General features: G+C 60.4%; 7 protein-coding genes and 1 non-coding gene across 8 annotated transcripts; 2 read left to right on the forward strand and 6 right to left on the reverse strand.

Annotated features, from left to right (window-relative positions):
• Positions 1–1,291: 1,291 nt before the first annotated feature.
• Positions 1,292–1,393, reverse strand: VTJ83DRAFT_t152. Its single transcript has one exon. It is a non-coding gene; the product is annotated as a tRNA-Arg (tRNA).
• Positions 1,394–2,885: 1,492 nt separating this feature from the next.
• On the reverse strand, positions 2,886–4,851 carry VTJ83DRAFT_6292 (uncharacterized protein; the record flags this gene model as incomplete). The annotated part of the gene is made up of 4 exons (XM_071012987.1): positions 2,886–3,144; positions 3,219–3,674; positions 3,763–4,068; positions 4,142–4,851. 4 exons carry the CDS (start codon positions 4,849–4,851, stop codon positions 2,886–2,888), a joined length of 1,731 nt encoding a protein of 576 aa, XP_070863919.1.
• A 1,631-nt stretch (positions 4,852–6,482) lies between these two features.
• On the reverse strand, positions 6,483–7,716 carry VTJ83DRAFT_6293 (uncharacterized protein; the record flags this gene model as incomplete). Its single annotated transcript, XM_071012988.1, has 2 exons — positions 6,483–6,885; positions 6,977–7,716. 2 exons carry the CDS (start codon positions 7,714–7,716, stop codon positions 6,483–6,485), a joined length of 1,143 nt encoding a protein of 380 aa, XP_070863920.1.
• A 1,756-nt stretch (positions 7,717–9,472) lies between these two features.
• Positions 9,473–12,032, forward strand: VTJ83DRAFT_6294 (uncharacterized protein; the record flags this gene model as incomplete). Its single annotated transcript, XM_071012989.1, has 4 exons — positions 9,473–9,763; positions 9,827–10,383; positions 10,453–11,124; positions 11,222–12,032. The coding sequence occupies 4 exons, from the start codon at positions 9,473–9,475 to the stop codon at positions 12,030–12,032; spliced, it is 2,331 nt and encodes a 776-aa protein (XP_070863921.1).
• A 1,129-nt stretch (positions 12,033–13,161) lies between these two features.
• VTJ83DRAFT_6295 (uncharacterized protein) lies at positions 13,162–14,798 on the reverse strand (the record flags this gene model as incomplete). The annotated part of the gene is made up of 2 exons (XM_071012990.1): positions 13,162–14,101; positions 14,233–14,798. 2 exons carry the CDS (start codon positions 14,796–14,798, stop codon positions 13,162–13,164), a joined length of 1,506 nt encoding a protein of 501 aa, XP_070863922.1.
• A 17-nt stretch (positions 14,799–14,815) lies between these two features.
• Positions 14,816–15,331, reverse strand: VTJ83DRAFT_6296 (uncharacterized protein; the record flags this gene model as incomplete). Its single annotated transcript, XM_071012991.1, has 1 exon — positions 14,816–15,331. The coding sequence occupies one exon, from the start codon at positions 15,329–15,331 to the stop codon at positions 14,816–14,818; it is 516 nt and encodes a 171-aa protein (XP_070863923.1).
• A 1,442-nt stretch (positions 15,332–16,773) lies between these two features.
• VTJ83DRAFT_6297 (uncharacterized protein) lies at positions 16,774–17,919 on the reverse strand (the record flags this gene model as incomplete). Its single annotated transcript, XM_071012992.1, has 3 exons — positions 16,774–17,166; positions 17,253–17,629; positions 17,775–17,919. 3 exons carry the CDS (start codon positions 17,917–17,919, stop codon positions 16,774–16,776), a joined length of 915 nt encoding a protein of 304 aa, XP_070863924.1.
• Positions 17,920–22,269: 4,350 nt separating this feature from the next.
• VTJ83DRAFT_6298 (uncharacterized protein) lies at positions 22,270–23,433 on the forward strand (the record flags this gene model as incomplete). The annotated part of the gene is made up of 1 exon (XM_071012993.1): positions 22,270–23,433. The coding sequence occupies one exon, from the start codon at positions 22,270–22,272 to the stop codon at positions 23,431–23,433; it is 1,164 nt and encodes a 387-aa protein (XP_070863925.1).
• Between the last annotated feature and the right edge of the window lie 2,193 nt (positions 23,434–25,626).

Raw genomic sequence — 25,626 nt, forward strand, 5'->3', positions numbered from 1 at the left:
GAAAGTCCGCGGAGGAGGAGGAAAAAGAAAGGCCGCAGAAGTCCAGGCAAAGTTCTAACCCAAACCTCGCAGAAGCCCTCAAGAAGAAGAAGAAAAAAAACCGTCGTGGGTGAGGGCTAGGGCTAGCAGCTCTCAGCCCTCGCCCCTCGCCCCTCGCCGCGCCGTGAGTGGCCGGTTCGAGGGTCCGCGAGGGTCCGCGATGCCGTCGCGACGGTATCAATACGAAAGGCTGTCGACAACTGCGGAAGCGGATTCCGAGCAGCCGTCCCTTGGCGGAGGCCGGCGGTCCGGGATGAAGAGGACCTGCAGGGAAGAGCATGCCCAACGGGAGGATGGAGGTCGAAAGGGGCGTGGGCAGCACGGGGAGAGAAGAGCCATGATCTCCCTGTGGATGAGACCATGTTCCGCAACTCTTGATGACCATGGCCTGTTCGCAAAAGCACATCCCAGAGAGACGAGAAGCCTCAAGGGGGTCCGTGGCTGGCACGGAGAGTGAGCTGAGAGGCGGCTGGCCAAGGAGGAGGAGGAGGAGGGGACACGGGGGCCGGCACAAAGCAGAACACAGAAACGGGAGAACGAGTATGTAGGGGGCAGGCATCCAGCACGCGGCCGAGGGCAATGATGATCAGAAACCAAGGAGTGACGGGAAGGACATAATTCCGGAGGTTCTGCCAGAGATCGTGGCCCGTCCAAGAAGAGAGAATCCGAGCCAAGTCGGTTCGGCCGAGGAGGAGGAGGAGGAGGAGGAAGAGGAGGAGGGCATGAAGCAACGACTCCCATCACACGAACAAGCTCAAACGAGCTTTCCACGTCTAGGAAAACAGAGGAAGCGATCCAGCCAAGTGTTCAAGTCGACGGGTTGAAGATGACCACCTTTTTGTGTTCCAGTGAAAGGCGAACAGACAGGAAGTTCTCATGCGATGAACACGGGCCTGTGACAAGGTGTTTGCATCGGGACTTGTTCCAGCGGAGGATTCCATCCACATGCTAATTACAAGCCAACTAGGTAATAACTACCAAAAACCTTAGGAGGGCGGAAAGCCTCTGCGGATCAGGGGTCAAGCGACTTGCACCAAGGGACATGGTCCCGGTGGTGCTGATTGAACCCAAATCAAAGGCAATGACAAGAGAAGCGTCAGCATCCAAAAGGAACCAAGTGAGCGAGCACGGCGGCCCCCTTTTTTTTGTCACGCATGACAAGGAAGCGGGTGTTCAAATCATCATGACGGCTAGAAATGAACAAAAAGCCAACCGCCAACCGTTCGTCCAGGGAGCCCACGGCTCCAAAAATCGATCCACCCAGGGGTCGAACCTGGAACCTCCTGATTTCTGGCCGGGGATCCTACAATCTCCAACCCCGTAGTCAGACGCTCTGCCATTGAGCCAGCGGACCTCGGTGAAAGGACACGCCGGGGAGGTGTGTAGAAATGCGCCCCCCCCCCCCCCCCCCCCACAAGACCATGAGAGTTTGGCTGCCGATGCGCATTTCGAGCCGCAACCTCGGAGAGGGAGGCTTCTACAGGCTACGGCACAAATCAAGGCTTTGTTTGTTGTTGCTGTTGCAACGAAGCCGACAAATCAGCCTGCTCAACACGCGATGGATGCTCAGAGGAGTCGGAAGGCAGCGTCGCAAAGCCAAGGGTGTCATGTTCAAGCTGGGAAGAACAAACACTTCCCAAGATGCAGAATGCAAGAACAAAAGCCAAGTCAGCACTACGAGACGCTCCACGCTCTCCCTCACCAGGTCCTCACCGCCACCGCTCCGTAAACCGCCGCCTCGTTCTCCACATGGCAGGTTCTCCACATGGCAGTGGGGAGTGCCCCGGTAACACCTCTCGCAGAGGAGCGTATGCTTGACTTCCCGGCATTTGGTGGCATGCTCTTTCGCCCAAGGCGGGAGAGGAAAAGCCCTGGAAGAAAACGGTGCAACGCAACATGTCAGTCACAGAATGCGAATGAGAAAAAAAGCCGGCACAGGTGCATTCGGTCTAGTTCGGAACTGGGTTACCACACCCAGATGATAAAATCAAACGCACGCTCTGTTTGCGCTATCTACCTCCCTGATGAAAGAAGCCGGACAGGCGAACAAGATGCCAACATTGCGAGGAAGGGAAAAATATGCCATGGGGGATGCGATACAAACAGGCAACGAGGGGGTGAAAAAAAGAAGGGGGACGTGGGAAGAGAATGCTCGCTTCACTCCCTAGAGCAGGACAGGTCAGCTGCAACCGACTCGACGAAATAACAAACTCCATTTCTGACATCGCGGGTCTTGTTTTTCTTCTTCATTCTTCTACTAAATAAGCTGGTCTGTGCACGAAAACAACATCAGCAGCAAACCCCGACGAGGCCGGACACACACCGGGGGATGTGGGCTTCTCGTGATCCTATCCGTCAATGTTGTGGGTTGTGCTGACCAAGGCAGCCGTCATTGGTCTATCGTATCCCGGAAGGGGGAAGGGGGGGTTGGGTTGGGTTGGGTTGAGGGTGAAGAACAACAGAATGCGCAGGTCTGCAGGCGAAGAAATCAGTGACATGGGCAGAGCCATTTCCCGAGACGTTTGATGCCAAACGCGCTCATGAACCGCTAGCGGTTGTCAAGATGATCTGTGTAGCCCGAGCCAGGTCGACTCATAAAGTCGGGAACAGGCACGAAGGGGGCGAACCACCCGACACCAAACCGAAAAAAAAAAAAGGTTGGCATGAGAGAAGGTGATGTCGATCTTGACGTGGCGTGACGTGGCATGGCGTGGCGTGGCATGGCGTGGCGCGAAAACTAAAAGTCCATGTCAGAGACCCATTCGTAACAAGGAGAAAAAGAAATGGCGAGAAAGCGTACCCTCGCGCAGTTCCTAGGCAAGCAAAAAGGCGCCGTGATTAGTGACTTAGATGGCCTTGGTGCGAGAGAACAAACTGCTGTAGACCGCGTCCACAACCGGCGCCGCCGTAATCATGCGGCCGTCAAAGTAGCGGCCGTTGAGGCCCTTGATGGCGTTTTCGCCGCCCGACACCTTGTCGAACTTGAGGTAGATGTCGCCCTGCGAGTTGGGATCTAGCGCGATGTGCACCACGTGCCCGTACTTCTTTTCGGCCTCCTGGCGCACTTCCTCCTCGAGCTCCTTGATCCAGTCTTCGCCTTCTTGCCTGTGCGTTTGCATTAGCAGGCGGGGTTGCGACAACGCGAAGGGGGGGCGGGGGAGGGAGGGGGAGACGCGTACTCGGCAGGATCAAACATGTTGTGGAGCACCACGCAGCGGCTCGCCATGCTGACGTTGACGGGAAGCGGCTTTGCGGGCTCCGTCTTGGGCTTGAGGATCTGTCTCTCGGGCTGGCCGTTGCTGGGCTCGTCAGTCCTTGCCAGCTTGCGCATCAGGGCGTCTCGGCTGTAGTTGTTAAAGTTGACGCCGGCCACGTCCGTGTCATCCAGGGCGCTGGCGGCGGTTCCCTTGTCGTTGTCGCGCCCGCCGGCGCGGTCAAAGTTGGACGCCTGAGGGCCGCGGCCTCCGGCGCCCGAGAATGCGGATCCCTGTTGACCTTGGAATCCCCGTAAGAGATTGGCAGTCGACTCCGGGGTGAACTTATCGTTTCCAAGCCCGACGCGGATCGGCCGGCCGGCGAGGTCAAAGCCATTCATCTTTTCGAGCGCCTCGCGAGCGTTCGCAGCGTCGCGGAACCTGAGGAGGGGGGAAGGGGGGCCAGCATTAGCACAGGTGCTCGGAGAAGGTATTTTTAAAAAAAAAGTCCACGACGAGGGATGCTCACTGGACAAAGCCGTAGCCGCGGCTGCGACCGCTGTCGTCCTTTTGGAGCTGAACAAACTCGAGCTCGCCAAACGGCTCAAACACGTTCTGCAGGTCCGACTCGGTGATGCTAAAATGGATGTTGCCGACGTAGAGCCGGTGGAAGGGGACCGAGTTGGGATGTCCGGAAGCCTCCGTGTTCCGCGCCTGTCTGTTCTTTTCCGCCTCGGTGGGCTGGACGATGACGGGAATACCTAGGAGTTTTTGACCAGTGAGCTGGAGGGCGGCGGCAACAGACTCTTCACTCTTGAACTCGACGTAACCGACACTGCAGGCCATTCTTCAATCAGCATGGATCCGTCCAGGGAGAGCGAGAGCGTGGTGGAAAAAGAAAAATGTACCCTTTGGACCTGTTGCTGACGCGGTCCTTGACGATCTGGGCCTCGGCCACAGGGCCGGCCTTTTCGAAAAACTCCTTCAGCTCGCGGGTGCGCAGACGCGCGGCCAGCTGCTGGACAAAGACGGTGCGGCGATCGCGCTCGTCGCCCGTCGGCGACGGGTCGCGAGGGGTGCTGTGCCTGCCGCCGCGGCGGTCCTCGTCGCGGCGGCGATAGTCACGATCGCGGTCGCGATCGCGATCCCGGTCCCTGTCGCGGTCGCGGCGATCGTCTCCAGGAGGGCGGTAGTAGCGGTTGGGCGAGCGGGAGCGGGAACGGCCGCGGCCCCTGCCTCCGCGATAATAGTCTCCGTCTCTGTGACGACGTGAGTGTCGGCCAGAATCACGGCTCCGGCTCCGGCGCCTACTCTTGTGGCTCCCGGCCTCGCTTCGGGGGGTGGCGCGGCCGCTTGACGAGTCTCGGTGGCGGGCGGTGCTGCGGCTGCGGTCGCGGCGGCGGTATTCCCGGCTGCGGTCCCGGCTGCGGTCCCGGCTGCGACGATCTCGATCGCGGCTGCGGCTGCGGCTGCGGCTGCGGCTTCGAGGGCTCCGATCGCGATCCCGTGTCCGCTGGCTTCCGTTCTGGGGCGAGTCGCCATTGGTGGCGGCTTTGGTGGCCTGCTCCTTGGAGGAGGCGGTCGAGTCGAGGAGGGCCTCGACGTCCAAGCCCGACATTTTGCGTTCCTATGTGCGTGTGTCTTTTTTTTTAATCTTGTATTAACTTGGTCGCGCTGCGGCCTGGTCGTCAGTTTCGCTGGCACGATGTCAGAAGTCGAAGGAGGATCGGCTGGGGTCAGGAGGGCGATGATGAGAGATCGGCGGGGGGCGGATGGGATGGTCGAGCCAAAATCCGGAGGCGGCAGAGGCAGAAAAGAACCGGAGATCCGAGCACCCACGTCAGGGAGAGAGTCACGTGATGGGCAGCCGCCACGTCTTGAAGAATACAGTGTTAAGGCATAACTGCAGGATCGTTTGCGCACGGTGTCGACTTGCAAGCACACCACTCGCACCAGTCGGCAACGTTTGTCGAGTTTGATGAGAGCGCCTCGCGGCAAAGGAATCGATGACGACTTATGACGACCATTGGCTACATGCAAGCGAGTATGTCGGCGGCCAGGGCTACTCCCGTCCGCCGGCAGCGTTCCATCCCCGGGTCCCGTCTGCATGTTGCCGAGTGTTCCTCTTTGGTCTTGGGGCATGCGTCTCCTGGCATCCGTGGACATTGTCGGCTACATCGAGTTCATGGTTGACGAGAGGGGGTTGGCTGAAAACGGGGAGATGGTCCTGATGACCATGCGGCTCGCTTCTTATTACAACGAGCCCCCAGTCTTGACGGGTACCAACAGAAGACGGATTGACTCGTCTCCTGCCTCCGGCGGGCGACGCAAACGGAGCTTCGAGGGCGCCATCTGTCGACGAGGAGGATGCGTTTCTCGTTGGAAATAGAAACCTCGAGATGAACTGCCCGCCCGGCATTTCCGGATCCTGCACCTGGTTGGCCCTGCCGGCAGGAAGTTGAAGCGGCATAAGCAAAGCCCCCCTCTCGCCTGACCGCGTTCAGCACCTCGGCCGGCGCGCCGAAGGGAATTCAGATCTCGCCCTCGTCGAGCTCTTCGTCTGCGCGCGCGGCGGATTGGTAGTACTAGGCGCTGAAGGAGCGGTTTGCGGCGCCGCTTGTGGAGGGGTCCCAGGAGGAAGGCGTTCAGGGGCGGCCGCGCAGGAGGAGGGGGAGGAGGCGGATGGTGAGGGAGGTGGGAGAGGAAGAGGAAGGATAAGATGGTTGAAGGGTGTTGGTTGAAGAGAGCTTGTGCTGCGTATTGTGAAGACGTTGCGATTGGATGTGAGACAGGGTTTCTATGTTGACTTGTAGACGTCCAACGTTGAGCTGCGGGATCCGACTGTGTCCAAGACACCACAAAAAACCCCAGGGAATTGTCACATAGGGACACAGGGGTCCTGCAAGATGGCTGATCACTCATTGCTCGTGTTTTTCGTATTATGTATTACGGCCCTGGAGAAGCCACGCGGCAAAAGTATAGAGTAGTGTGTGAGTAAGGAGGGATAACCCCCCGACCAGGCGGGCCCTCAATATTTACACAAGAAAACCGGACGTCGTCATCTCTCTCTCTTTGACACTGATCATGACCTCCCCCCGACTCGAAAAAATCGTGCGACATGCGTAACCAACCCCTCCATTACACGAATACGTAACCCCCTTCGACTCCTCCTCCTTGTCCTCCCCAAAGTACCCAAGCATCGGTCATGAAATCATCGTCCCGCGTTTCCCCCCCTTTATTTTTTGTTGCTTAATCCACCTTCTTGGGTGAGGTCAGCTGAGAGGTCAGCTGGGTGCCAAACACAATGTCCCAGAAGGGGCTGGTCACGCCGAAGCCGTTCTCGTAGTCGAGGAAGTGGTGCTCGAGGTGGAGCTTCTTGAGCTTCTTCCACCACAGCGGCAGGTTCTGGTGGTGCAGGAAGTAGTGGGTCATGTCGTAGCAGACGTAGCCAAAGACGCCGCCGCAGTAGATGGAGGTCGCGATGGACCAGTCCCAGAAGAACAGGGTGTGGGCCAGCTTCCAGAAGGGCGCGGCCAGGGCGGCGAACAGCACCGGGGGCATGACGAGGCGGTACTTGTCCATGGGCAGGTAGTGGTGGATGCCGTGGAGGGTGAAGTGGAGGGTGATGCCGATGCGGTTGTCGGGAAGGTAGCTGAAGGGAGGTGGGGGGGAAACGGTTAGCGAAAGTCCGCAAAAAAAAGAAACAAAATGCAGAGGAGATGCTGCTAGGAGGAGGTGCTTACTAATCGATGTGGAAGAGGAAGCGATGCATCACGTATTCAATCAGCGTCCATAGCAGCACGCCGCCCGCGAAGCACACCACCTGGGCGGTCTTGTTGTCGAACCCCGGATGCGCCAGGTACAGGCCGTACGAGACGCAGGGCACCCAGATGGAGGGCACGACCCACCAGGCCGTCTTGGTGAGGGGCTCGAGGAAGTTACCAAAGAGCGGCGCCGAGGCGCCGCCCTTGTAGTGGCGGGGACGGTGGACCTGGTCGAGGTAAAACTCCTTGGTGAAGCCGCCGTACCAGACCTGGGGGAAGAGGGGGCGGCTGAGGTCGAGGAAGCGGTGCGTCTTGTAGTCGGAGGCGATGTCGGTGTCCTTGGTCAGGTCCTCCTCGCAGGACATGCCGGTGCGCGGGTGGACGGGGCGGCCTTTGGCGTCGGTCCTGGCGGGGGCGGCGCCATTGCCGAGGGCGGCGGAGGTGCCGTTGGCGTCGGACGAAGGGGCGAGGAAGCCGACGAGGGACTCCTCGAGCACCTCGTAGGCGGCATCGGAGTGGGCGTGCGAGGACTTGTCCTGGAGGATGTCCTTGATGTCCTTGCCGGCGTACTCGAGGACCAGATCGGCGCCGCCGGGGTGGGAGTCGAGGAAGTCGGTCACGTCGTAGACGTTGTCGCCGATGGTGACGAAGCACGACTTTGCCGAGTTGTGCTTGGCGACCTCGGCGCGGGTGAAGGTCGGCAGCGTGCGGCCGGGCATCTTTGGCGGTTGGTGGCCGGCGGCGATTCAACAACGGGACTCGACTGGGAACTCGACCGGGGGGGGGAGGAAGTGGTGACGGAACTGCAAGGCCGACGGTAGCACTCGGCAGTCGAGGGGGAACGCAGACGATGCGAAGAAGAAAAATAAACACACACACAAACACAAAAAAAAAGAACAGGACGATGGGGAACGAAACAAAAGCCAAAAGACAGTATGGGGGGGAAAGGCAACGCGGACGGCTTCACCGCGTTGCAGCGGCCGTCGAATGACACGGATTGCCCGATCGGAGCGGTCGAATTTTTGTCCCCGTCCAGGGGCGCGTCCAGGGGTTGAACAAATCAACCTTGACGACCCAAGCGTATCGGCTGATGAGTGGCGTTACCTGGTCCAGGTGGTCCAGGGATGCAAGCCCGCCAAGCGTATGGAGACTCTTTGGGGATGGACACCAGCCGACTGCACAGTATGTACCTGGTAGGCTCTTTCGGATCATGCCGATTCCACCCTTACCTACCTAGCCGTGTACTTACACAGTACATAGGGATGGGCTTCCACTCTCCCTACCCACCTCCGTAGCTACCACTGTCATATACATAGGTGTTGTAGGTAGATGACAGGATCTATCAAAGGTAACCTGAAATGTCCAGTCAGGTCCTCGAGGAAATTCACATGTTAGGCGGTCACCTCCCCCCTGTCAGCTGTCAGCCCGGCATTGACAGCGTCGCTCTGCATCGCTGCGTTGACTGCTTATGCATCAATCAAGGTGATGAGATAAGATGATGCCTGTATCCGGACAGCCACCTCGCTTTTGTGCATCATGCTGACGCTACCCCCGATTTTGCGGTGGCCCAAGCGTCGAGCCGGCTTGCTCGCCAAGGCTTGGCACCCGATTCCAGCTGAAGCTTGCCGCCGTCGCTGTTGATCCAAGGGCGGGGTCGATAGCTGCCCCTCCATTTCCAGCCTTCTTTCCCGTCCGTCCATGACAAGGACGAGGACACACCAGGACTCGGACTCGGACTCTCATTTTTTTCTTCTTTTTTCTCCGGCTCTGTCTCATGCTTGATGAGCCGGTCATCAGGCATTTCAAAGCCTTCTGACCCATCACGATCGATATCGAGAGGTATCCGAGATCCCGTCGTCCTCGGGTTGCTTCGGCCAGAGAGAGGAGAGGCTGCCGGTAATTCATTAGTGGCCACAGCCAAGATACCTACGTATCCGCTGCCATCGGACGGAAAACGATACGGCCTTGCGCTCTTCTAGGCGGCGTCAAAAATCCAGGCCAGGATCGGACCCAACGTCAGCTTCGCGAGGCCGCCGCCGCCGCCGCCGCCGCCGCTCGCTCGCTATTGGGTCTGCGGTACTCCGTACCTCAGGTGGTTTGACCATCGATCTTCCAGATTCCATTCCACCTCGGCGTCGGATTCCTTGCCATTTACATACCCGTTTCCTGCTGCATCACTCGCCGGCTCGGTTGCAGTCAAAACGTCGTCTTCCATTTGTTGCCCTGCAGCCTGTGCCGCCCAACCCCCCCTTCGCAGCCCGGCTTGCACACGACTGAAACTACGGACCCTTATTTATTTTATTTTTTGTGGTTTTTTTTTTTTTTATTTGTTGGGCTGTTGGAACCGTATCCCCGAGAGGTCATCCCACCACCAGCTCGCCTCGTCGGATCTCCGATCTCCCGGTCGCCAGTGATTGATTGATCCAACCCCACCGTCCTGTCCGGCATCCCAGCGACACCATGACGGGCCTTCGAATGGGCTGGGGCGCCATGCTCCTGGTCCTCAGTCTGCTGCTTGTCGTCCTCCCCGGCCGCGTCGCTGCGTTCGGCGCCGGCAACATCCCCTCCATTGCCCAGGTCGAGGGCCACAACTGGAGGCATGGCGACATCGAAGACATGCTCACCACCATCGCCTTCCTCTACGGCAAGAAATGGTCCTCCATGAACCTCCGCCGCGTCTACTTTGGCAACTGGCTCCGCGACTACTCGCAAGCCATCGACGTGGGCAGCCTCAAGAAGATCAACGCCGAAACCATCCGCATTCTGGTAAGCTTGGGCGACGGCCCAAGACCAGCCCGGGAGACCAAGGTCGGCCGCTGACGCGCTTAGGTCTGGGTCCTCTCCTTCATGGCCAACGGCTACGCCACCGCCGAGTTCGAAGTCACCGCGGAGCGCCTCGGCGTCTACCGCCCCGAGGAGCACATCGACAACCCCCTGGGCTACGCCGACAACGAGGACGCCCGCAAGTACGACGCGCGCCTGCGCGGGCCCATCGACCCCCGCGAGCTCGAGATCGATCCGCGCACCGGCATGAAGAACTACATCGCCAACGAATCCGGAGGCTGGGCCACCAGCGCCGGATACATTCGTTGGAGCTTTGCTCGCAGCATCCATTTCGGTCGCGTCTACACCAGCGGCGCCCGCGGCACTTCGGGCAAGGAGGAAGATCTCTGCGAGGCCCTGCGCTGCCTCGGCCAGGCTCTGCACTGCATGGAGGACTTCAGCGCCCATAGCAACTACTGCGAGCTGGCGCTTCTCGAGCTGGGCTATCGCAACGTCTTTCCCCTGGTGGGGAGCGCCACCCAGCTCCGCGTGAACGGCAAGATGGTGTATCCTCTGGTCACGGGGACGTTCGGCGCTGTCGACTTCTTGCACTCGGTGCTTGGGTAAGGCCCCGCCCTTTTCTTTGTCCGTAGCTCGCCCATCAGCGATAGCGAGATGCTCATGCGCACCAGCGAGGCCAACGACCACTTCACCCAGTCCGAGGTCGACGAGATCGACTCGGTCCTCAAGCTCGCCGAGGAGTCCAACAAGGCCGATGGCCAGCGCGGCTTCTTCGGCTCCGGCTCCAGCTCCGGCGGCGGCGGCGGCGACTTCATCTCCCTCCTCACCCAGCTGCCCGGCGTGGGCGACGGCTTCGCCGCCGAGGCTAGGACCCTCCAGGCGCGCTCGGCCGCTCAGGAGCAGGAGAACTACCGCGCCTCTGCCTCGGGCCAAAACGTCAACCTGGTCCCCGGCATGTCCCCCAACTTCGACCCCGTCAAGGTCTCCGGGCAGATCTACCCGATCCTCGAGTTCCGCGACAAGATTGTGCGCGCCATCAGCAACATGATCTCCAAGATACCCGGCCTCGAGAAGCTGCTCGAGACCATCAGCGAGAAGCTGACGGCCTTCGTCCTGGGCTTGCTGGCGCCGTTCGTGCGGCCCATCATCCAGGCCGTGTCCAAGAGCTTAAAGGAAGGGTCCTCGGGGCTGATCGCCACGAGCGCCAGCACCCAGTTCGAGCCCTGGACGAACCCGCGCTGCGACAACCCCACGCACTCGATGCTGTCCAAGGATCACTTTACTCACATCCTCAATTCCTGCGCCGGCCGCGTGGCGACCACCATCCTGCAATACGTTGTCCCGTACGTCACGTCCCGTTGTCCCTGTCTTGCCCTCTTGGCCCGTCCCTTCAAAAAAGAAAAAAAAAAAAAAAGGATGAGTGCTAACTCTTGACCACAGCCGCGTCCTCTTCGCCTGGGAAAACCCCGGCGTCCCCGTCGACGAGGTACTCAACGACATCCTGCGCGCCTTTCATCACCCGGCGGTCCGTAGCGACCGCATCGAGATCCAGCGCGCCATGTTCGACACGGTGCGAAAGTGGGCCGAGGAGTCGCCCTATCGCAGCCAGCTCGACCACCTTCTCTCGTCCGAGTCGGTGCGCAATCACAAGAACCACATCCTGAGCAGCGAGGCCGTCGCGGCCGGCGGCAACCGGTCCGTCGGGGGCACCGGCGCCGGCGGCTGCGACCACGGCCACGGCAAGCCCGCCGGCTCGCTGTGGGAGCACGTACGGTCCCTCAACCGCGAGGCGCAGAGCAGCAGCGCCGGGCCCCCGACGTCGCCGTCGCAGTCGCAGTACCAGCCACCGCAGACCCAGGCGTACGGCCACGCGGCGAGCTACTACACCAGCCACTCGCAGCCTCCCCAGCACCCGCCGGCCCAGCCGTACGGCGGCGGCGGGTACGGCTCTCCGGCCGCCGCGCCGCCGCCGCCTCACGCACCGTACGGCGGGTATCCGGGCGGCTACGGCCAGCAACCGCCGCCGCCAGGGCCGCCGGGCCGCCGTACGGGGGCGCGCCGCAGTACCCGCCCCAGCCGCATGGGTATGGCCATCATGGGCAGCCCGGGTGGGGGCAGTATCCGCCGCGGTATTGAGGTTGGTGGTGAGCGGCATGCGAATGCGAAGGGGGGCGGAAGAGCGATGGCGCTGGGATGCTGGGGGAGGTCGTCGCTGTTTGTGAATGATAATGATGGGTTTTCAAGTGCATAGGCTGTGGCGACGATGCGATGAACCATATTTTCCATCCGTGACGTGTCGGATGGATGCGTGCCTTGCTCGAAGAGGGGGGGGGGGAAGGGGGAAGCGGGAGAGGGAGCTCAGTAAATAAGGCGGCTTGGGCTCAAGCGGTTGTTGTCGTTGCAAGACTTTTGCTTTCTTTGGATTCTAGATCTCAATGAAATGATGGAAGAGGAGGGGTAATATACCACTTCCGGTTTGTGGTGTCGGTTTTGCGGTGGCAGGTTTTCTTGAGCTTTCCGAGAGGTTTATGTATCCAAAAAGTTGGATGAGGACCGGGCTACCATCTTCCACCCGTCTCGCGAATGTTCCCTCCATCCGGTCTACTCGGGTCGAGGAGTCGGCATCCATGATGGGACCTAGTGTTAGACTCCTTCATTTTTTTTCTCCTAGAAGAATAGAAAGATACAGCAACAACAAAATAAAAAGAGGCATAACACGGCCGAGAAAGGCACCTAGAGAGAGAGAGAGAGAGAGAGAAAGAGAGAGAGAGAGATCAAGCATCGAAAGGTAAATCATACTCCCTCCACCACCATCTTCGGAACGGTGTCTACCACAAAGTAACGAACTGGAATGCCGTTCCTTTTCCCCAGATAGGTACTACCCCCCCACCCCAACACGCTACAACGCCCTGAGGGCCCTGCATGCACCGCGGAAAACGCAACTCTGCCTCCCGTCGACGGTTCGCACCGATCTCTTTCTTTTTTTTTCCCCTCATGCTCGTCACCGTTGCTCTAACGTCGCGCCATGCCCATCTGTCTATACCACATGCACGCTCCACGCCTCATCATGCACCCCATCTCCCCCTTTGGCCATGCGTATGCTATATATATATATATATATATGCTCTGCTCGGCTCTGCTCTGCTCTGCTCTGCTCTTCTCCCTTCCATCCCACATCCATGTCTACACACACACATACACACACATATATATAATATGCCGCGCCACGCCACGGCTCTATGCAAAAAGCCAACCCAGACCCAACCCTTTCAAAATGACCACCACCACCACCATCACCACCAAAAAAAGAAAAAAAAAAGAAAAAAAAAAAGAATTGAACAAGGCCCGTCGTCGTCTTTACCCTCGTCGATCCTCGCGGCTCAAAGCCTCCCGCGCCGCCTCGGATCCTGCGCCTCCATCCTCCTCAGGTCCCGCATCTCCTTGGTCCCCAGGCTTCCGACGCCGCCCTCGCTCCGGCGCTCCCAGCCCCCGAGGCGGACGACCATGCAGGTGGCGTTGTCGCCGTCGTGGCTGACCTCGGTCGCGTACTCGACGACGCGGCGGGCCCCCTCCTCGGGCGTGGCGGCCTCCTTGATCACGTCGACCACCTCCTGGTCCGACAGCGTGCCGCTGACGCCGTCCGAGAGCAGCGCCAGGAAGGCGTACTGCGCGGGGGCCATGTCGACGCGCGCGACGTCGGGCTCCGACGACACGCCGACGCGCTTGCTCAGCATGTCGCCAAAGGAGCGGCTGTTGGCGAGCCCCTCGAAGCGCTCCTCGCCGAACGAGTCGGTGACGAGGCTGTTGGTGACCCAGCGGCGCAGCCGGCGCGACTCGCTCGGGTGCGACGGGCGGTGGTTGGCCGTCAGCGCGATGGGGCGGCCCGACGCCGTCTCGCACAGCAGGACGCGCGTGTCGCCCACGTGGGCGACGACCAAGGTGGAGTGGGCGGCCGGGTGCCAAAAGGGAGCCGGGGTCGGGGTGGAGATGAGGGCGATGGAGGCGGTCGAGCCGCCCTTGAAGCGGGTGGGGCCGCCGATGGTGTGGTGGCCCGAGGGGGTGAGGTGCGGGGCGCCGAGGATCTCGTCGCGGTTGAGCGGGTTGTCCGAGACGAACGGGTCGTCCGGGTCGGGCTTGCGGGCCTGGGCCGTGACAAAGTCGAGGTCGGCGCGCAGGAAGGCGTAGGTGAGGACCGACTCGAGCGTGACGGGGTCGGACGGCGGCGGCTGCGGCGGCTGCGACGGCGCGTCGGCGTTGGCGGGCCGGGCCGAGACGCCAAAGTAGTTGGGCCGCCAGCGGCGAAAGTAGCCGCCGATGGTGCTCTTGTACTCGTCCAGGAGGCGGGCCTCGAGCCGGGCGGCGTCGGCCGGCCCCGGCGACGGCGGGGCTCCTGGGCGGGCGGGCCGTGCGTGTGCCGCTCGCCCTTCTTCAGGCTGCTCTTGAGGCCGAACTGGGCCGCGGCCTCCTCGATGTACCCGTGCAGCTCGTCGCGGAGAAAGTCGGCGCACTCGCTCCCTCCGTGGCCGTCAAACACGGCAAAGTAAAAGACCTGGGGGTCGCCCAGGGCGTTGTCCGCGTTGGTGCCTTCGCCGGCGGTGGACGCGGTCTGGTGGCGCACCACGCTGACGGGCACCCGCTTCGCGAAGGCCGGCATCTTGATGGTGCCGGCTTGGTGGGCGTCCTCTTGGCTGAGCCGCTGGCCTCGCGAGACGGAGACGCCAAAGTGGTGCTTCGCGCTCCGGAGGGGGATGCGCACGACGGTGAGGTCGCGCGAGGGCATGTTGGGCGGCCTCGCCGGGACCGGGCCTGCTCCTGACCCCGGGGTGTAGGGGCTCGAGGCCGACCGCGGCAGGTTGTGGCCGGGTCCGGCGGACGACCTGGAGTCGGGATGCATCGAGGAGGACGGGAGATGGGTGATGAAGTAGTTGTGGAAGGCTCGGCGGGGCTGGGCCGGGCCGGACAGCCGGGAGCGGCGCACGGCCGGGCCGGCGCTGGAGGATAGCGGTCGCCGATACATGCTGCGATCGTGGTGGATCAAGGTGGAAATGTAGCCGATAAAGGTGTCAAGGAGGTTGTTGGGGTTGCTGGAGGAAGCCGGTCGAAGGCAGTTTCCACCTCGACGGCGCACAGGACGCATGGTTTGGGCCAGGTGATGGTGATGATGATAATGATTATGATGGTATGTAGTGGTAGTGGTAGTAGTAGTGGTGGTGGTGGTGGTAGTAGTGGTAGTCGTCGTCGTAGCAGCGGCGTTTCCTTGACCCTTTTTCCTTTCTCGGTCAGGGATGAAGTGACAACACGGAGCAGCACAAGCCAGGACCAGGCAGCCGATGACATAGCACGGCCATTACACTGCCGTAGGGACTTTGCGGGCTGTTCTGTGAGAAGGGAGGCAGAGAGGCAACCCCAAAGTGTTGGGGAACGACCTTGGCGGGGAGGAGGACGAGAGCGAGAATGGCTGTTGACGTTGGTGATGCGATGAGGCTGAGCTTTAAGTTTTCTTGGCAGATTGGCGTGTCCCGGAAATTTTGGTTCGAGACAGGGACCCATGCAAGGCTTGGCACGAATCCCTGAGCTGACCTGAACACGTGCCGGGGGGGGGGTACCTTACGGTCCGGTCCAGTGTTAGTAAAGGGGGGGAGAAAGGGGTTGAAAACACTAGTTACTGCGTACACCTTATTTCTACCTCACAGTGCACAGTGTACCTTACCTAGCTACCTACCTATAGTACACGGTCAGCAGATGGAAAGCAGCTGCAAAGTACCGTGTCTCCGGTAGGTATTGTACGTGTACCTATAGTAGATTACCAAAGGCACTGAAGGATCGAGCCACCCCACGCCGTCCGATCCCAAGGCGGCGGCTTCCGGTGACCTAGCCAGGCATGTAGGTACCTACATCAGATTTCCCGAGGGCCGGGGAGTAGAGACGAGCACCCAAAGACTGCCAAAGTACCGTACGTATACCGTGTACAGCCAAGTGCCGCCGCACCAGGCCGACAGAACCGTGGCTTGCTTACTACTAGGTACCTACCTTGGGTACGTACCTATGTACATATGGACACGGAATGAGAAGGGAAGGAGGGGAAAGTCCACGTCAAGTCGCACAAGACAAGACAAGCCACCCTGGAAGCAGGCTCTTGATCCATTCCCATGTCTCAGGACCCCATCCCCTATCCCCCAACCCCAACCCCAACCCAATCGTCAACCAGCTCAGGACACCCGCTCTCGCTGGCTCGAGGGGCTCATCCAGACCACCAAAACCCCCCGGCGCTCGCAAAAATCTTGAGGATTCTATGTTTGCCCGTGTGTATTTGGGGCAGCGTATAATCAGGGGACGTTTAGCTAGCCGGTCATCTTTTTGGCTTCTTTTTTTTAACTTTTCCCTTTCCCACCCAAGCAAGCATCCTCGCCCATTCGCATCTTGTCCCTGATGCTAGCCTTGATCCCCGTGTATATCTGCCTGCCCCGCCGTCCTGACAAACGCCTAGTCGCTGACACCAAAAAGAGAGAAATGTAGTGTAAGCATGTAGAGTAGTAGTGTAGTGTAGTGGTGGTGTGGATGAGGAGAACCGACCCTGTTTCACCCCCCCCCCCCCCCCCCCGTCCCCCCTCCGATGCAACCGTCCGTCCATCCTTGACACAGGAAAAAAAAAAAAGAGATAGGGAAACAAACACACGAGACCAACAAACAAATAATCAACCGCCCGCCAACGAACCGACCAATCGACCAGCCAGCCATCCCAATGGGCCTCCCAACCTTCTACCCACCCTTCCTCCCGCCTCTCTTCCGGTAGCTTACACTCCCTCCCTCCCCCTTCCTGTCTTACGGGTGAGCGAGTGACGGTCAAGTGCGCCTGTGTCCATCCCTCTCGCGGTAGAGATCCACAAACACCACTCCCGAATATCCCATCACCATTCCCACCATCATTACCGCCGCTGTCGTACACACACGTCCCCACTGAGGGAAAGGGGCGGGCGGGCGGGGGTGCATGCTTACGCCGTCTTCCTCTTCCTCGGCAGACCCTGCGCCCTCCTCATCTTGACGTCCCCTTCCGCCAGCCACTTGCTCGCCTTGACCAGCTGCACCACGTTGATGACCTGCTTGAGCGCCATGACGGGGAAGCTGATGCCGGCAAAGACCCAGGGCCAGAAGCTGTCCATCTTGTTGGCCCGCGCGAGCTCGAGCGCGGCGGCGCTGTGCGGGTTGGCGAACAGGTGCCGCAGCAGCGACGAGTTGACCTGGGCGCCGTGGTGCATGACGGCCTGGGCGGTGGAGGGGTCGGCGGACTGGAGCAGCGAGGGGGACAGGAGAGGCGAGGAGAAGGAGAGGAGGTAGAGGGCGATGAAGAAGGCTTCGTTGAGGGCGCAGGTCGTGAAGAGGACCGTCTGCAAAGGGTGGAAGAAAAAAAGTAGTTAGCAACAGAGGGAGCCGAAGCGGGAGGGAACAAAAAGAAAAGAACAAAAAAACATGCCTTGTTGGTGTAGTACAGCGACAGGATCCGGCTGCGCGACTTGTCGACGTTCTTGTGGCTCTGCTCGGTGCCGCCCATGGCCAGGGTCGCGTACATGTGCATGTAGTGGCTCGAAAAGTCGAGGGCGATCAGGCCCTGGAAGAGGATCGCCCAGCGCGGGAAGGCCGACGACAGGAAGACAAGCAGGCACGACGTCGTGCACCGGTCCGTGACCATGTCGAGCACGGCGCCGAAGCGCGTCGACTGCTCAAAGTGGCGCGCCGCGTAGCCGTCGAGCGCATCCAGCAGGCACGACACGCTGTACAAGAGCGAGCAGGTGCGCGGGTGCAGAGGCATGTAGTAGAGCGAAGCGATGGCGAGGATGATACGGGAGTAACCTGTGACGGACCCCCTCCCAAAAAAAGGGGGGGATGAAGCGTCAGCATGGTGGTGATTTGAACTGGGTTGGGCTGCTGCGCGATGCCGCGACGGCGGCGGCGGCGGCGGCGGCGGCGACGCTGCCTGAGGAGTAGCGATGCGTACCGATGATGTTCGGCCAGAGGAGAAAGATGTTCTCGTGGGGGATATCGTCGCCGGCGTTCCTGGTCCCGTTGCTGGTGGTGGTGTTCGGGGCCTGCGCGGCATCGCCGTCGTTTGCCTGACGGCGGCTCTTCATCTCTCCGGCCATGGCTGTGCGGATCTCGGGGCGAGGTCGGGTATCAAAGAGGTGATTCCAGGTCGTTGGTTGTCGGAGAGGCGCACCAAGCTGTCGGGGCTTGTCAGGATTGCTCGATGGCCAGGGGATCCGAGGGATCCGAGCTCGAGGCAAGACGTGTGTGGATTTTCCGGGGGATGAGACAGGGGTTCTCTCTCTCTCTTTCTCGAATCCGGGTTGCGACGCGGCAGGGAGCCGTGCGGCGGTTGATGATGGCAGCGATGGGACGTGCACGGATACGTAGTCTGTCGTTGAGGATGGGGCCGTGACAGAGAACCGGGAACGCCTCCTGACGATGCTGAGAGATAATAGTGTATGTAGGCAATGTCAGGCATGCGCGAGATAACTAGTGGACGGGGGGGAGCCCGATAAACGGTGGTTGCCCGAGCTTTGGAGATTGCAGCGGGGCCCCTTGGAGGTTGGACAACCTGGAATGGAATGCTGGATGACGGAGGGCTGCGTTAGGGGACAGGGCAGGACCCGGAAATTTCGGGGACCCACTCTCGGCCGCAGTGGAGAGACCTGAGCCCAGCTTGGGGGTTACCGTAATTTCGCCATGGCGTGACACGGCATGGCAAGGCATGGCACGGCATGGCACGAATCGAACCCGAAGGGGGACGGATGACGGGACACGGGAGAGCGGGCGCCGGCGCTGGTCGGGTTGTTTGTTTGCTAACTATAGTACTGCGTACATGCCGGGCACGTTTTGTTGAACCTTGCTTACCGACGATAGGTACGTACCTAGCATGTAGTATAACGTTACATACACCACACTATGCTCCACTACGCTACGCTACACTACACTACACTACGCTACACTGCAGCACAGTACTGTACAATGCAGTCGGTCCACGTACACAAGGTACTAACGTTAGGTAGCGTTACCTCGGGACGGTCAGGCTCCCAGAGATGGATACCTACCTATGTACCTAGGTGTCATTTAGGCCCATATGGCTTTCGGCCATCGAGGTTTGCAACAGGAAGCAGAGGACGCTCTGAACTAGGGGCCAGCGCCAGCATCGTCGCCGCGCTTCTTGGAACGATGTCCAAAGGCTTCATCAGGGTTCGCACCGCTTGAAACCAGCCATGTTCATGCAAATGTTCCAGAGGCTTGGGACATTTGTGGAAATACAGGCATGTTGCCGGCCTGATAGGCTCATTTCGCCACTCCCTTTCCATGCTCGCCGGGACGGACCTCCGTCCAGGTCGGCCCAAGCCCGATGGGGTGGACACGGTCGTCGGCTCTTCCCGAGCCCTCCCCCCCCCCCCCCCCCGGCCCTGGGGCCGGCCGCCGCCTGCCCCTTGGCAGCCTTTCCGGAGCCCCGCCAGCCCGCGGAACCTGCCGACCCTGAGAGGACGCGCGCCACAGAGCGAGCGAGCGAGTCCGTGGTCCTCAGCTCTGGCTCGGGCCGGCCGGCCCGGGCTTGATATGCCTGCGCCCGCTTGCTTGTTGGCCCTGCGGACACCGGGCCTGGGGAGGAGGATCCTGGGGGCATCTCCTCCCAGAGCGAAACCTTCATACTGTATGCGCTCCCGACGCTCGTGGTCTGGTGGGGTCTGTGCTCGCACGTTGCGCCGGGGGCAAGGCTCGTCGGCACATGTCCGTATGTACATGTTGGCGCTAGGCCATCCGCCCCGCCCGGAACCGGTTCCGGAAACGGCGAGGCAAATCAAAGCATGCGGCGCCGGTGCTGTGGGAGGAGGAGGATGCTCTACTGTGTACATACATGCGCTATTGACATTCCAGATCCAGGTCCGGATGACGTATCAATCCAGGCGCGGTGGTGAGCTGGAAGCGAGGTTGCGCGTCTCCCACGCAGCCCCCAGCCCCCAGCCCCTGAAATGGCCATCACATTGGTGATTTGTGAGCTCCCACATGCCGCTCAGCGTCCTCCGTCGACAACAGCTGCAGCGGTTGCCGCAACTCTCGCCGACAAACGCCAGCAGCACGTCGCACGTCCTCTCTCAGAAAGGGCGATCAGTCACGCCCGAAGCACGGTAACTAGCGGGGGTGCCGAAGGACTTCCGTCTTGCAGCCCAGAAGGAGGGCCATTATCGACATGGCCAGGGATGCTGTTCCGGCGTGTTGCTTTTTTGGGGGGGTTTCCTTTTGTTTTCCTTCTCGGGACGCACACCGTTGCGGAAGCCTAAGAACTATGGTAACTAACTCTAAACGCCCCTTGCAGGTTCGGGGGGTTCCAGGCTCCAGGCGTGCCTGAAGAGAGGCGGAGAGCTTGTGTTGTTGTTTGGTCGGTTGGCCGGCACAGCATGGCGATTCGGCAATAGTCTTGCCATCCATGTCGAGCGTCGAGTACACAGTATGTACATACCGGCGACCAGAGAGCGTTCCGAGCGGGCTTGGGGCACGGGTTGTTGACCGACGGCAAAGTCCGCGCATCTGCATTCGCCAACTCCCGCGCAGCATGAGCTCCCGTCAAACCCCACGCCGCTGACGATCAGGGGCCGGGGGGGGGGGGGGGGGAGATGGCCAACATGACCAGCGACCCCCCCTGGGCGCGGGCCCGAGGAAGTGGCACCGCAACTTTATTGTGGGCAACCGGTGGCTTGCCGGAACCGGCGTTTTGTTGGAGCGGTGTTGAGGTGAGGTGATCCGTGGAAAGGATTCAGGGGCCAGGAATGCCGGGAATCGTGCGTGAGAGAAGGCGTTGCGTGGTGCTGTGTTGTGCTGTGTGGTGCTGTGTGGTGTACTATAGGTATTGTAGGTATCCCTACCATGAGGCACGCAAGGATGGGTGGATGGAAGTTTTATTTATTTATTTGATCGCGCAATCAAGTTCGGGGGAGCAGCGTGCTACAAGTAAAGTCCCTCAGCCATACCTACCTGGGTATGGAGCCGCCGTACTGTGTACCGCGTATGTACACAGTACATACCGGCGGCATATTACCTGGATGCATGTTGGCTTTCATAACTGGACCTCTTCGTGGAGTTTGGCCCAATTCCCGTCAGAGCCGGGCTGCCGCCCCCCCCCCCCCCTGCCCGGGCTTTCTGCTTTGGGAACTCGGCTCAGCCTCACATCGTCCCATCCCATCTGAATCCCGGTGCCCCTGAGTGGGTTCGCACCCGGCTGCGCTTGCTGCGGATGCCGTTGTTCAAATCCACAAGGCGGGATCCCCCGTCCGTGCCTCCTCGACTCCTTCCCGGATGAAATTGGGGGGAGGGGAAAGAGGGGGGAGTTAGTGGTTGCAGTTTTTTTTTTTGTTGTTGTTTTTTGCGTTGAAGAGCCTGGGGAAGGAACGGAATAATGCCCATAAAGAGATGAGCGACAATTTGGCAATGCTTTTTTTTCTTTCCTCTAGTTATTCAGCTTCTTCTTGGGTTCCCAAGAATAAAAAACAAAAAAGAGTGATTGAAAACAAGATTCTTGGGCTCCAACCCCTAAGTACCTTAGCCTCCAGATCCAGACCGCGGCCGACCTCCAAAGACCCGAAAGTAAAGTGCCTCCACCTCACCTGCGCTGCGGGGTCCAACCTTGTCAGACCTCGCACCCCGCACCGCTCCGATCCCACCACGGCCGACCACCGAAAGCGACCACAAGCGCTCCACGGCTCCCTTTTTTTCCCTCCCCATCCCCAGCCGCATCGTGATAGTTTTTGGGCCTCATCCCAAGGCCTGGTTTCGTCACCCGCGTTGCTGCTGCGGGGGCATTCTTGCTGTGTCTTGGACACCCCAGCCCTTGTCTCTCAACCACAACCCAAGCTAGACCTCTGATATCCATTTTACCTCCCCCCTCCCTCTCCCCCCGTTCGCTACATCAATCCTTTCTCTCGCGCTCTCCGCCTCTCTTTCGACCCCCCCCCCGTCCCAGTGCCTGCCAAGCTGATCCAAGGAAAGACACGCCACGGTTGCGACACACCCTTTCGTGGCGTCGATAGCCGCCAGCTCATCATCGCTTGCGCACGCCTGCATCTCTCGAACCCCTCGCCCCGGGCATCGCATCCATCCTGCCGGTAAACATCGATCGCCGCAGCATCTGAGGCGGGTTGCCACAACGGAAAGAAGCAACTGTAACAACCTCCCCCTCGGCCTCGAATCTTATATATACACAGTAGACCCCCACGTTCTTCTGGGTCTCCGCCTGTTCAACCTTTCTCCGTGGTCCCCCGTCGAGTCGGCTCGGTCACCTTTCCTTCTCCGTTCGACCTTGTCAAGTCAGGTCCACGATACACACACGCGCGCGTCCACACCCTCACCCGAACCCACATCCCACCCATACATACATACACTCACACGCTCTCTCACATACCCTCTCTCTCACACCCTCTCTCTCACATACTCTCACCCTCTCTCTCCCTTGATACAAGATGGCGTCCCGCCATCCCACCCTCACGCAGCCCTTTGCCGAGCGCGCAAAGACGGCCACCCACCCCCTAACGCGCTACCTCTTCCGCCTCATGGACCTCAAGGCTTCCAACCTATGCCTCAGCGCCGACGTCACCACCGCCCGCGACCTGCTCAGCCTGGCCGACAAGGTCGGCCCGTCCATTGTGGTCCTCAAGACGCACTACGACCTCATCTCGGGATGGGACTACAATCCGCAGACCGGCACCGGCGCCAAGCTCGCCGCCCTGGCCCGCAAGCACGGCTTCCTCATCTTTGAGGACCGCAAGTTTGTTGACATCGGCAAGACGGTTCAAATGCAGTACACGGCCGGCACCGCTCGCATAATAGACTGGGCCCACATCACCAACGCCAACATCGACGCCGGCAAAGACATGGTCCGTGCCATGGCCGAGGCCGCCGCCAAGTGGAAGGAGCGCATCCCGTACGAGGTCAGGACGTCCGTCACGGTCGGCACCCCGGTGTCGGAGCAGTTTGACGATGAGGATGCCGACTCGGCGGCGGCGGAGCGGGTCCAGGTGAACCCGACGCAACAACGACGGCTGGATGTCACGAGCGCGCCCCAGAGGCTTGAGCCCGGGGAGCAGGACAACAGAGACGCCGACGGCCGGAAAGGGAGCATCGTCTCCATCACGACCGTGACGCAGTCCTTCGAGCCCGCCGACTCGCCGCGCCTGACCAAGACGCACGACCAGGGCGAGGAGACCGTCTTCCCGGGCATCGAGGAGCCCCCGCTGGACCGCGGCCTTCTTCTGCTGGCCCAGATGTCGTCCAAGGGCTGCCTCATGACCCCCGACTACACGCGCGCCTGCGTCGAGGCCGCCCGCGAGCACCGGGACTTTGTCATGGGCTTCGTCGCCCAGGAGTCGCTCAACTCGGCTCCGGAGGACAACTTCATCCACATGACCCCCGGCTGCAAGCTGCCGCCCCCGGGCGAGGACGAGAACGGCGAGGTGCCCGGCGACGGCCTCGGCCAGCAGTACAACACCCCGGCGAAGCTGGTCGGCCTGTGCGGCACCGACATTGTCATCGTCGGCCGCGGCATCATCCAGGCTGCCGACCCGCCCATCGAGGCCGAGCGCTACCGCAGGAGAGCATGGAAGGCGTATCTGGCCCGGCTGGGCTGAACGCGTCCGTCGGTGCTAGCCGGGGTGTGGTGCAAACTGGTTTTGTGTGTATGTGTGTGTGTGTGTGTGTGTATGCGCGCGCGCGCGAGGGGAGTTTTGGCTTTTTGCGGTCTGGGGAATGTTCTTGGAAAGCGTTGTAGCCGGGTTGGAGAGGGCGTTTTTTGGGCGGGAGGACGGGATAGGACACCTAGACTGGCTGGCGAATCCGGGCCAAGATGCGGAGGGGCATGGATTTGCAGCTTGCTATCGTTATATGCGACAGCATCGAGGCTATATATTCAAAGAGAGATTTGTCACTTTTCTCCCATGTCTCTCTGGGTTTCCGCGCGAGGACTTTTCGGCGTGTTGTGTTCAGTGCCGGCCCTGCTCGCCCTAGCGATGATGTTGACGACCAACCCCCGTTACCACGCCTTCTTTTACGAGCTGCCTCCGCGTCGCGCCTCTGATCGCTTCCAGATGGCGCCTCTGCCAGCGGTGATGTTTGCAAAGGTGTTGAGACGGTTGCCTCGACAGGGCTGGAGAGGGATGATGGATGGAGAGATGGGAATGGGGGGATGAGGAGGTGAGTGCATGGTTCGGGCAAGAAGAGGAGATGGAAATGCTCCATGGGTTCAAGGATGCAGGTGGCATGGCGTTTGATGGTCTGTCGAGGGCCGTGTTGATTGAGGTAGTAGGCTGGGTTGGTTGCTGATGTTGCTGAGACGGCAGGCCATGGCACGGCCAACGTCAACGGCAACAAGAGAGCTCTTTCGACGTCCCCTTTCTGCGTTTCCTCGTCTATAGCGTTGGGGTTTCGACATTCCGGGCAATGGAGCGGTCAAATACCCCTCCCTACCCAGCCCGTCAGCACCTTGGAGATGAGAACGCTCCTCCAGACCAGCGTCTGGCGATTTCCTTCTCGTTGGTTCGGCGTCGTCTGAGCGCATCGAATTCAAGTCTGGTTTGCCACCGCCGCCTTCATCGCCGCCTTCGCCATCGCCATCGTCACGGCCTTCCTTCGTGTCTTGGCTGTCTTCTTCCATGCCCGTTCTTGGAGAGCCTATAAACTCCTCAAGGGTCATATCAAGCTTAGCTTGTATGAAATCCGATCCCGCTCCTTGAACAGATCCCAAGCAAAAAGACAGCTCGTCATCGATGGTATCCCAGGGGTGGTGTCATGCCAGCCCGATCCACCAGCATCCAAGGCTGGCTCCCATTTCGTAGAGCAATGATATCGCGTCGGATGCGTTCGTTCGTTCCCGCGGCGGAATGAAGCGGCGTCCTGTCGGCCTTGTCCCTCTGGTGTATGCTCGCGCCGGCAGAGATGCGCTGCCTCATGCGATACGCAGCATCGTTCGTGGCGGCGTATCGCAACGCCGCATCCCCGTTGGTCATTTCCACGATGCTGACGTCGCCGCACAGGCCGAGAACGATCTCCTGAGGGTAAGTCAATTCCAACCTCCTCTCAATGCCCTCCCGCCCGAGGGAAACAGCTGCTCGAGGTCGTCCCGGACCTCTGATCGAACGGAGCTGCTGCACAAATGACTTTGCGCGATCCACTGATGGGGGGTCTGGCCAGAGTTGTCGTTGTTAGGCATACCGATCCGGATCGGCTCCTGCAGCCAGCAGGTACCCCATGGTGCTCAGCCGGCCAGGCCCGTTGTTCAGCTCCAACACGGCCATGAAAAGCGCAGAGTAGCCGCCGTTGTTGGCGCCGAACGAGCTTGCTTGGCGGCACGGTTGCGGCCTTGGGAACCACAACCTCGGCGCCCCTCCAGAGCTCCGAGGAACGACCCGGCGGTTCGCTTCCTCGGTCGGCATGCGACGAAGGAGAGGGCGGCGTGTGTTTTCTGGCTCTCTCTCCGAGTCCCATCCCGCAAACGTTGAGCTCAACCTGCCGGGAGACCGAGCTGTCGTCTACCCAGCGTGCAGCGCTCTCCCCGTCGCCCAACCTCCTCGGCATGCGGCGCACGCGGGCTCTGGCGCAAGAAGCCCACATTGACTCTTGGATCGACCCTCCATTATACGCTGATACGCAATAACCATCAGCTCAACGATCGTCCGCCGTATATCCCTGAGCTTGTCGTGCTGCTCTTTGGCATCCTCTTCCTTCGCTGTCCACGCAAAGATCGGTGGCGGGAAGGGAGCCAAGAGGAGCGGAAACGTTGGGATTTGTTCCAGACGTGGCCCGCGAGGCGATTCCCACGCAGCCAT

This window comes from Remersonia thermophila, chromosome 6 (assembly GCF_042764415.1).
Source record: "Remersonia thermophila strain ATCC 22073 chromosome 6, whole genome shotgun sequence".
Taxonomy (NCBI): Eukaryota; Fungi; Ascomycota; class Sordariomycetes; order Sordariales; family Chaetomiaceae; genus Remersonia; species Remersonia thermophila.